Raw genomic sequence first — 12,092 nt, 5'->3', positions numbered from 1 at the left:
CGAAGAGGAACAGGTTCTGTTAATGGAGTTGGCAAAAAGACCGATTAACCTTGTTGTAGTTGTCCATTGCTCCTCGGTTTTTAAAAATGGCGCCCACCGGCACCGAATCGAGAAGGACGACCACAGACAGCCAGAAAGGCATACCAAGGACCAATCACAGCTGCTTTTTATCTGCGCAAATCTGCTTGAGGTCTGCACGAGTTTGCGACCGTCCAACGCGTAGTCAGGTGCAACGATGGTTGCAGAACCTCTGTGCGGGGGGCGCGGTCGTGCACAGAGACAGATTTGACGGGTGCAGAGGCTATGCGTCAGAAGCATAAATTTGCCTTAAGGCCTCCGTACATGGGTCGAGCACACTAACCACTGCACAACCTGCACGCCGACATTTCCATTTTCAAATTGCAGCAGTGATAAAATCTTAACATAAATGTGGTGTATGATTTACAGTTTCCAACATTCAGCCCTTTTCTTTTGGTGCACCTGTGCTGCTTTTTCCTTCCAAGTAGGGGTGGAAGCTACGGAGGTAAGGTTGGGGAGGGAGAACGAAGCTCTAAAAATACATCTGTCCTCCTTCTGCGATCATTAACTCTCTGTCAGTTCTGACCTCCTCTGCCTCCTTTGGATACTTTTTGTTCTCCTCCCTCCTCTCTGGGTTTATTAAACCAGTCTGCATACAGCTGCCTTCTGCGCCCGTGCCTTACACTGCTGCTTCAAACTTCATCCCCACTCCCTTCCTTTCTGGAAAACCTTCACTCCCACTTCAGCTTTTGAATCCACTCACTATCACGCTTTCAACACTCCATCTGAACTGGTTTACTAAAGCTTTGCAGCCATGCGCTCTCTCTCTCTCACAGACACACACCTCACTGCTCCATTCCTCTTTCATCAGCCCTGTTAGAAGAAATTCAACTGCTCATTCTGGCACAGCAGTGACTCACTCATTCACTCACACACACAAACAGACGCACAGGTGTCTGTGTGTGTTAGAAACTATGCGACGATGCAGATTCCGAGGCAGAGGATTAAGATTGCGTTGCGCCTGTGGATGCCCGTCCTAATGCTCCGGATTGTGGTGGCTCACGCTCCGGTAACGTATGAAACTGGCTTCCTGTAAGCAGCTCTGAACACTGACTGACCCTCTGAGGAGGAAGAGGGGCTTTATGCTTGAATTTGGTAAAGAAAAACATTGTCCAACAGGGTCATAGCTAGATGGGGGGCCATGGGCACCTCTAGAGCAGGACCCCCAAACAGATGGCGAGATGGAGGGGGGTCCCACTAATTATACATATTGTATGAAATAGTGTTCTATCAAACTGGTCCTATAGTCACTCTACTACAGATGGAGTAATGTAATGAAAGTAATTACTCCCTGGAATTATTAAAGTATTTCTGATTCTGATTCCTGGTTGATGGGACAGGTGTTGTGAATGAAGCGGTGCCCAGCTTGAAAGAGCTCCTGTGTGTCGCTGAATGTGCATTGATGACTGAAAGACATCTTCTGCCTCCATTTATCTGTTTACTAAAGTGTGTTGAATTCATGTTAATGTCTATTTAAAGACATTTTTAATTAGTGGAAAAAATTGTAGGGGGGAATATAAAAAAAAAGAAGTCTAATCAACCAAAACTTTTGCAACCCCGATGCAGGACCTCCGTGGACCCCCTAGGGGTCGCGGGCCCCCTGTTGAAGACCTACGATCTAGAGCTAACATTTCCTCTCTTAACCAGTGGGTGGCAGCACTGATACTCTTAAGTGGATTATCCTTACTAATTAAAATTTGCATTTAATTGTTGGTAATTTAACCATAACTGACATGTGTTGTTGTTGTAATACTAATGTCTTAGTATGGCTCTAATACTCCGTCATAAAATACTTCGACTGAAGGAAATAATTAAGCACTAATTCCCAAATGTTGCTTGTTAAAGTAGCATAAAAGATTTTTCAGGTCAATATTTTGCACTTTGTGCGTATCGATGCTTACTACAGGCTGCCCTCCTAAAAACTATTCTACCTGACTTAAGAGGGTCGGATCCATCATGTGACCCAGAGCGCTGCTTTACTGCAGCCTGAGCTCCGCAATGTCGCCACCCGATCCGTCCCGGAAGCACAATCCTTCACATGCGCGAACAGAATAATACGATTTGGGTGACCGAAAAATATGTATTAAAAATACTTATTTATATACTTGAAACATGAAAGAATGCTAAACTACATCTTATATAGGATATATGGAAGAAATGGATATGTTTTACATTCTTTCAATTGTATTGCCTGATGTCATCATTGGACATGCTTAGAGCAGTCACGGTAATGTTCGAAAAGCTATCTAACAGTTTTTTTTTTGTATGGCTTTTTTTGTTTTTAGAATATGCAATAGTTATGCAAAAAAAAAAACATATTCAAAAGGAACAGACAAAGGAATAAAAAAGTAAGTAAGAAAAACAAAGTATTGCCTACCAGGAAGTTATTCTGTTCAGGCATGCGCAGGACAGATCGTGCTTCCCGGACGGATCGGGTCGTGACACCCTTAAACACCAGAGCTAACTAAGCTAACAGTTGTTGTTAACTCTGACCTTGAGCTGATGAGAAATATTTCTGGTTCTCTATTGGAGAATTTAATCTAGAGGCTGAATATAATCTTGAATTTGCCAGGAACTCCATGACTCTTGATCTGCTGATCCAAACGGGTCTGATACCAGAACCGAACACTTTGAGGCGCTGTTTCACACAGGGAGCCTGGTTCATTTAGCTACAGTGCAGTGCTGCCAGGTAAACTTGGAATTTAAAGGTCAAGCGCTCCAAATGAAAGGACTTTGTGATCTTTTCAAACCATTTGGTTTTTCGACTCTGAGATTAGTAGCTTTGTAATCACAAAAAAAAAACAGAAGAGGCAGAGAAAAAGCTAGGGAATGGGAAAATGCACATTTTAACAACAGTGACTGGAAAACAAGTAATTCGGGACATGGCTGCAGCCGGTCGACGGTGAAGATCACAAAACATATGAGAGTCATGGGTATTTTTTTGATGGCATTAAAATTATTTCTAAGAGCATTAAAAGAATTAAATTAGAGTTACCTATTCCTGTATAAACCCTGTATTAATACTCAACAAAGGTTACTATTCCGCATCTTGCCATGCAGAAGCAGCAAGAAAAGAAAAACAACCATGGTGGACGGTAATGCAAAGAGCAATCTTTTTTTTTTTTTATCATCTTGAAAAGATTGAGTTTTTAATGTTGGGAAAGATCACTAGAAGCGCTCCAGTACTACTATCCATGTTAACTTCCGTTGACACAGAGCAGGCTTTATTGTGATGTAATTGCTTCCTCTAATGTGCATGCAGGACACTTTAGCTGTATGAATGTAGTTCAAACCGAAGATCACATAGAAGCTGCATATATTTGGAAAAATCTAAATTGAGCATTAAGGCCTGCAGTGTAAATGTAGTCTATTTGAACGAGACGTTTCAGCTGGTGCTTATGTTTCACTTCAAGAGGAAAAGTCTGATTATCCGTCAATAGTGTTGGTGGAAAATTATGGGATGTTAATTGTTCACAGCAATCTGTTTCCGTTAGCTGTAGCTTTGCAATAAAAAACAGATGAATGTACGTCCCTTTGACCACAAATTGGTCCAAATGAGGTTTTAGTGCAATAAAAGCCCCAACACAATCTCTAGAAGTGAAGTCCCTTTTATTCTATTACTGTCAGGGTTTGGTTGCGGTTTTGAGGACCCAAAAGCAGAGGTGAGGAGGCAGAGGTTTGTTCTTGAAGATTTAATTAAGTAATCACTGGCAACTGAGGCAGGAATCTAAAAATCCAACATAGCAAAATACAGAAAAAACAGAACCTTGGAGACATCAAGGAAAACAAACATGAGGAGCCAGGAAAAGACGAGGAACCAGCACTGAGGAACTGCACAGGATGAGAATATATGGGAGACTGAAAAAAGACAGAACTAATGAGCTGATTGGGAGCAGGTGTGAATAGAGGAGTCTAGACGGGATCTAGGGAAAAGGAGACCAACACAAGAGGGCAACAAAGAACCTAAGAACTCAAATATATCCAGAAAACACAACAAAATAGGAATTAAACACGGAAGAAAACACGGAAAAACATGGATCAAAGTGAAACTGAAAACTCAAAAGAAAATTTAACAGAACCAAGACCATGACAACTACATGTCTTTATAATTTTATTTTTTATATATGATCTCAAAATAAAGTCACTCATTCTTTCCAACTGTTTTTCTGGACATCGCTTTATTACAGACATCCTCAAAGTCGGTCCTCGAGGCCCGCTATCCTGCAGGTTTTTCCAGGTTTCCTTGCTCCAGCACAGCTGATTTTAATTGAAAGCTGATTAACAGGCTTTTACACAACTGCAATCATTATAATCAGCTGTGCCAAAGCAGGGAAACGTCTAAGACCTGCAGGACAGTGGGCCTTGAGGACCAACTCTGGGGATGCCTGCTTTTAAAACATTCCTGTTTGAGGAATACATTTGCAATCATGTTTCTGGTTTTGTGTAACAGATCCAGGGTCCGGTCCATCCTCATGCCATCATCATTTTGCCAAACAAAGCCGGAACAGAAGTTCTGGTTTGCTATGAAGATGAAGGCGTCTACATCGACACCTACGGCCGCATCACCAAGGACACGGTTCTGCAGTGGGGCGAGATGCCTACATCCGTCGGTAACTAGACCCCAAAAACTGCTCCGAAAACCCATGAACCTCCCCCGACCGCTTTAACTCTCCCCTCCTTGTCCAGCTTACCTTCAGTCCAACCAGGTGATGGGTTGGGGAGAAAAGGCCATAGAGTTGAGGTCTGCCAACACAGGGAACCTGGAGGGAGTCTTCATGCACAAGAAGGCCCAGAAACTGAAGTTCCTGTGTGAGAGGAACGACAAGGTAAGTGGGAGACTGAAGTAAAGCATCAGCAGATTGTAATAGTTTACTCAGACGCTTTTTCACGCCGCAGGTGTTCTTTGCTTCGGTGCAGTCCGGAGGCAGCAGCCAGATCTACTTCATGACGCTCGGACAGAACTCTCTTTTCAGCTGGTAGCCGTCGCAGCCGTCTCTCGGGCTCTAGATCTTTCTTCAGGATTAGATTTGTACTGAACCAATCAGAGGGCAGGATTTACAGATTAGCCTTCTTCTGCTTGAATCCATCCAGTGCAGCCGTCGGGACCTCAGATTCCCAGAAAGGTAACTTTAGCTGATTGCCGCGTCGCTTGAAGGCAGAGCTAGCAGCGCCTTAATGAGATAGCAGCAAATCTTAATGTGTAGACCTCAGATCCGTATGAGAGGTTGATCTACAGCCGCTGAAGAAGATTCGGACTTCATCGTGTAACAAGTTCCTGGACATCCGTCCACATCGAACCATCAGTATCCGTTCGATGGATCACCAGTCGGCTGATGGGGAGCACGCCCGTTTTTTGACGTTTGCTTAGACTTCCCATCTGCCATACCTCAAAGATGTTTGAAATTAACGACTTTTAGATAATCCCACCCTAATTTATTCTAGTAAACATGAGCCTGTGAACTATAGGAAGTTTATCTTCATGTTAGGATAATGTGACACCATCATTTAGATACATCAGCAGCCTTTAAAACAGACAGAAATCTGATAATTAACTGGAGTTTATCAATAAATTAAACTTTTTATTAGTGTATGCTGAATAGTCTTCCTCCTCTAACAGTTCACTATCAGTTAAAATTATTTTTACATAAGAAGGACCAAAAATGTAACTGCTTTGAAATATGGTGATTAGTAACAGTCCACTGTTACTATTTTCTGTACAGCTTAAGATTTATCTAAAATGCACTGTTTTCTAAATGTTTTACAAATCAAAAAGCCATCTGTATTTCCCTGTACAGAGGGTAAATAAACAGGCTCATAAATGTGAAAAACTCAGAACAGACTGTGTTACTTCAGTGATTTTTAAATGTTTTTCCTAGTGTTGAATAGGAGCCACTGACCATAAAGCTCTTTTCGGGGTTTCATTAAATTAATTATCTTTGTTTGTTTGTCTTTTTTTGGCTTGACCTTTTCCCTGGTGTGTAAAAAAAAAAAATCAGGTGTTTTGCACAATAACCACCATAATGATGTTTTTTATGTTTCCTGCTATGAAATGAAGTCATCTTTTTAAGTCAGACATATAAAATCAACAAAGTTCCTGTTTTTTGTCTGCTTTAAATCAGTATTTGTTACTCTACAGTCTGATAGGATTTTATATATATATCTTTTATTTTTTTGCTTTGGCTGCTTTTGAGCCTTGGAGCTTAATTCATGCAAAGAGTTAAATTGTGAAAATGTTTCATGTTTGGATTTCAGTGAAATGAAAGAAAAACAGCAAAACATTTAGTTTAACATCAATAATTGTCCAATAAAAAATGGTTAATTTGCTGAGATGTATATACTACTCATATATGATTATAATACTCTACAGAATATTCCAACCAAATGATCAAGCTGCACATTAATTGTCCAAAGACCATTATGTGAAGAAAACTTCACCAAAAATATGTTTATTTTGTATTTGGAAATGATTTTTATTGTCATTATGTTAGCATTCCAGCATGATGTTTAGCTAGCTTGCTTTGTATGATGACCTGCAGGTTTTTACCTGAAATATTGCCAAATGTTTTTAATACTTTTCGTTTTTTTTAGTTGGTAGTTTTAACTTGAAACTGCAGCTGGTTCTGTGAGGATATCGTGAGCAACACAAAAACTGACCTTACTGGGTGTTAAACGTTTTATTGCTAACTTCTTATCCAATGTTTTATGTTTGTTTTAGCAGGAAAAAAATGACATTCCTTTCTAACAAACTTAGAACATTTGGCTTATTACAGCTAAAATCAAATTACACATAATAAACTCAGCACTTTCATGAGTTCGCTAACTTAAGCTAACTACAACAAAATGGTAGATGCTAGCTTTTGGAGCTAGCTAACATTTTAGGCTATTGTATTCCTAAGTTTTGAGCTTATTGGCTAGCTGCATTTCAATTTTAGTTAAAAAAAAAGGGGGGGGAAAGTAATTTTAACATTGAAGGACACTAGAAATTGCATGTAGCATTAAAAAAAACAAAAATATAGATTCAAATGTGGTGAATTTACAAGGAAATATATAGACTAGTTTCACCTGATTTAATCGGGTTTGATAATTGATGGATGTTTATGAAGGGATCTAATTTAGAAACCAAAAAATTATGCTAACCTTTGTTTAGCTTCAGTTACATTAGAGGACAGATTGAGGCGCTATTTAGATGTGATCTCTACTAAAACGGTAAACACATTGGATTTGTAACAGCGCAGCAAAGCAGCATACGTACATATGTTTGAAAACTGAAATTTACACCTGATGCCGAAGAGAACGCTCCACAGCAACGGGACACTTAGAAAAGACGAGCTTTTATGACATGGGGAAGTAAATTAAACAGTACTATGTGTTTAAGTTATGAACTTATAAATAATGTGTGAGCACTTGAGAAACGTTAAAAAACAATCCACTGGACTTTGTTTCCAAGTTTGAAGACGTTTCGCTTTCCATCCAGGATCTTTTTCAATTCAAAATGTCAGAAACAGCGTTGAGTCAAAGGCTTTATAAAGTGGACCCGTTTTGGCTTAGAAAACATAAATTGAACCAGACGAACGGGTCCGCCCCTTAAGGAATGGGGAGTCGTTTGGGTCCTTTGTTGTACTGCAATAACCGATGCCTGGCTGAATGTGGCTCAATGTATAATCACCTACAAATCAGTTTTCTGACCAATCTGACGAGTTATCAAATATGTATTTTTTTATCATGTCACAATTACCAACATCTGCTGGTTGGGCGTCAATAACTGTAGGCGTTGGGTTATTATCTTGTAAAAAAAAAAAAAGCTCCATGTAGTGCGTGCAGATGGCGCAGTGGTTAGCGCGCACGACCCATGTACGGAGGCCTTAGTCCTCGACGTGGCTGACCCTGTGGTCCTTCGCCGCATGTCTCTCTCTCTCTTATACCCCCTTTTCCTGTCAACCTACTGTAGGAAAAATGAGCCGCTAGTGCCGTGTAGAAAACACACCTTGTCCTGAAGTCAACTTTCAAACCGGATGTTTTGTTACTATTTCTTCCTAGCCCAAACTGGAGCGTATACATCTCTGAAATTAGAAACTCATCGTAAATTAGGAACAGCGTCGCATATCTACACGTGTAACCGTTTGCGCGTTTATTGCTCTGCTGCACTGCGCATCATAACGCCACCGGTGTATCCCCCTTAAGAACACTGTTAGTAAAGAGTCCAGATGAGACACTTGAAAGTAAGCTGACTTGGATCCAGCTTTCTTTGAATTTCATTGATGTACGGTAGCGTCAGTTTTTTCCACAAATCTTTATTATAAAATGAAGAAAATATCCCAGTTCTACCCTACCTATGCAAGTGGTCCTTATTGGGCTTTTTTCGAACTCCCAAATAGATTCCATATGAAGGAATATGTTGTTGTTTTTTTTTGTTGTTTTTTATGGCCGGGGGGGGGGTACAACATTCATTAGAACAAGTCTGGGTGGAAAAAATAAGCCAATATTCCATGTCTGTCTCTGCCGAGTTAGTCCGGGTTGGCTCCCTGTTGCTAAGCGTTTCACAGTAGCTGGATCTCTAATGAGAGCCAAACAGATCAGAGCGTCTCCTCCCACACCTTCCACCGGCTGGGATCATAACAGATTCAGTTTCAGACCTGTGCTGACTCACATCTCTTCCACTCCCACCAGCTCTTTAAACCCTTATGTTTCTGACACTTCCCTTCCCTGCTCAACTCTGTACCATCTGTGTCTTGAGTCCTTTACTGCTTTTAGAGCAGATTTTCACTCCGTTCCTTAAAATGTAGTTGGCCTTTTTTTCCAGAACTTTGTAACTGAACGAAGAGCTGTCAGACAAAATGAAAAAGTCTTTACAAACTTTACTGACAATGGGAATCTTTTAAAAGGTTGGTGAGCTTGTTATCTTAGTAAACACTGAATCAGCTCCCCTAACAGTTTAAGGTGATGACCCACAGGGGATAATATGCTGTATAGTCTTAAGGAATGAATGTTGAAACGTTGTGGTTGTTTATGGGCCAGAGTGAGGTGAGTGAGTTAGAGTGGTAGATGGTGGCTTTAAGGAAGTGTTAAGTGTCACATAAGAGAGGTTGGTTATCATTGCTAATATTCCAAAAAGTTTAAATGTGTCTTAGTTTTTTAGAATTAGAGGGAAGATCTGTCAGACTGACCGAAACAATTACACTGTTGTTCAGCATGGGGGTGAGTAGAAAATGAAGGCTAAACAATTAACAATTACATAATTACACTTAATATTGTCTCATTATTGACACATTAAAGGTGCATAGTCATGTTATATATATCTGTAAAAAATGAATAGAAGACCAAACTTTAGCTCATCCTGATTAAAAATAAAGTTATTTTCACCCAGCCTCCCTCCTGATAGCTTTTAGATAATCATTTACAGGTGCTGGTCATAAAATTAGAATATCATGAAAAAGTAGATTGATTTCAGTAATTCCATTTAAAAAGTGAAACTTGTATATTATATTCATACATTACATACAAACTCATATATTTCAGATGTTTATTTTGTTTAATTTTGATGATTACAAATGACAACAAATGAAAATCTCAAATTCATCATATCAGAAAATTAGAATATTACTGAAGACCAATAAAAACAAAGGATTTATAGAAATGTTGGCCAACTGAAAAGTATGAACATGAAAAGTATGAGCATGTACAGCACTCAGTATTTAGTTGGGCCTCCTTTGGCCTGTATTACTGCAGCAATGCGGCGTGGCATGGAGTCGATCAGTCTGTGGCACTGCTCAGGTGTTATGATAGCCCAGGTTGCTCTAATAGTGGCTTTTAGCTCTTCTGAATTGTTGGGTCTGGTGTATTGCATCTTCTTCTTCACAATACCCCATAGATTTTCTATGGGGTTAAGGTCAGGAGAGTTTGCTGGCCAATTAAGAACAGGGATACCATGGTCCTTCAACCAGGTACTGGTAGCTTTGGCACTGTGTGCAGGTGCCAAGTCCTGTTGGAAAATGAAATCTGCATCTCCAAAAAGTTGGTCAGCTGCAGGAAGCATGAAGTGCTCTAAAACTTCCTGGTATGTGGCTGCGTTGACCCTGGACCTCAGAAAACACAATGGACCAACACCAGCAGATGACATGGCACCCCAAACCATCACTGACTGTGGAAACTTTACACTGGACTTCAAGCAACGTGGATGAAGTGCCTCTCTTCTTTTCCTCCAGACTCTGGGACCTTGATTTCCAAAGGAAATGCAAAATTTACTTTCATCAGAGAACATGACTTTGGACCACTCACCAGCAGTCCAGTCCTGTTTCTCTTTAGCCCAGGCAAGACGCTTCTGACGCTGTCTGTGGTTCAAGAGTGGCTTGACACAAGGAATGCGACAGCAGAAACCCATGTCTTTCATACGTCTGTGTGTGGTGGTTCTTGAAGCACTCACTCCAGCTGCAGTCCACTCTTTGTGAATCTCCCCCACATTTTTGAATGGGTTTTGTTTCACAATCCTCTCCAGGGTGCGGTTATCTCTCTTGCTTGTACACTTTTTTCGACCACATCTTTTCCTTCCCTTCGCCTCTCTATTAATGTGCTTGGACACTGAGCTCTGTGAACAGCCAGCCTCTTTAGCGATGACCTTTTGTGTCTTGCCCTCCTTGTGCAAGGTGTCGATGGTCGTCTTTTGGACAACTGTCAAGTCAGCAGTCTTCCCCATGATTGTGTAGCCTATAGAACTAGACTGAAAGACCATTTAAAGGCTTTTGCAGGTGGTTTGAGTTAATTAGCTGATTAGAGTGTGGCACCAGGGGCCATCAATTTTGAACCTTTTCACAATATTCTAATTTTCTGATATGGTGAATTTGAGATTTTCATTTGTTGTCATTTGTAATCATCAAAATTAAACAAAATAAACATCTGAAATATATGAGTTTGTATGTAATGTATGAATATAATATACAAGTTTCACTTTTTAAATGGAATTACTGAAATCAATCTACTTTTTCATGATATTCTAATTTTATGACCAGCACCTGTATGTGCCTAAATAGAATTCCAGCATCAGGTGTGATGCATAGAAATTTAAAAAGGTGGTGCCATCTGCTGGCAGTCATATGAACTATCTGAAAGCCAGAAGGGAACTACTAAACAAAGTTTGACCGTCCTGCAGTGAATCACAGTAGAAACAACAGCTGGCTGTGGTCAAAGACCAACTGATGTTTGTTAAGCTAACTGCTCTGCAGCATCTCTGTTCTAGTGAATCCACCTCAGAGCTGAAAGCAGGAAGAAAATTCCTGTTCACAACAAACACAAACAGGGAGAAACATGAAGCTAAGAACCAATCGTTCTATCTATGTAGACTTTGGTTTGGACAATGTCATTGCTATATCAATAGCATCAGTATTAATGAACTTTAGCAGCTGCATCTGAACGCCTTTAGGTCTTTTTCAGTTAACACCAATGCTCAGACGGTTTTCTATCTTTTTTCATATTTTTTCACAGTGGATCTTGGATTTTCCTTCATTATTTTCACACATCCTTGGGAGTTTCTAACTGGCCTAACTGCAGTAGTCTACTTACTTTTTTACCCCCTTTTCACATGCAAAGCTTCATACCTTGTTGGTACATAAGGGGTTAATTTACTAACAAACTTTGCAAAAACAAGTAAAAAAAACCATGATATTCTTTCAGAAAACATTGTATTTAAATAAGAGTGAATTACCAACGTATACAAAACGGTCAAGTAACATGACTATGCACCTTTAAAGGTAATCTTTGCTCATTAAGGAACCAAAATAATCTCCATTAAATGCAAAACAATAACAGTTTATAGTTATATATTGGCTACTTTTTCTTTCTTTTTTTTTATCAAAAACTGATTTATTTACCCTTTTCAGGTTACAAAATTCAAGTGTTAGCTTAATTAAGGTTGTATTCCATGAATATATATATATATATATATATATATATATATATATATATATATATATATATATATATATATATATATATATATATATATATATATATATATATATATA

General features: G+C 39.6%; 1 protein-coding gene across 4 annotated transcripts in view; it reads left to right on the top strand.

The window, feature by feature from the left end:
- The window catches only part of si:zfos-2326c3.2 (misshapen-like kinase 1), a 124,643-nt gene extending 118,626 nt beyond the window's left edge, over positions 1–6,017 (top strand). For all 4 annotated transcript variants that reach the window (XM_038295948.1, XM_038295950.1, XM_038295949.1 and 1 more), the window contains 3 exons: positions 4,529–4,688; positions 4,765–4,904; positions 4,975–6,017. In XM_038295948.1, the coding sequence (XP_038151876.1) occupies positions 4,529–4,688; positions 4,765–4,904; positions 4,975–5,058 (384 nt within the window). In that variant the 3' untranslated portion in view covers positions 5,059–6,017. The remainder of the gene's footprint in view (positions 1–4,528; positions 4,689–4,764; positions 4,905–4,974) is intronic.
- Positions 6,018–12,092: the final 6,075 nt, after the last annotated feature.

Source organism: Cyprinodon tularosa, unplaced genomic scaffold (assembly GCF_016077235.1).
Source record: "Cyprinodon tularosa strain WSP-4 unplaced genomic scaffold, ASM1607723v1 ctg363, whole genome shotgun sequence".
In the NCBI taxonomy this organism is placed as follows: domain Eukaryota; kingdom Metazoa; phylum Chordata; class Actinopteri; order Cyprinodontiformes; family Cyprinodontidae; genus Cyprinodon; species Cyprinodon tularosa.
Note: the sequence above shows the minus strand (reverse complement) of the source record. Positions and strands in the feature narration are given on the sequence as shown.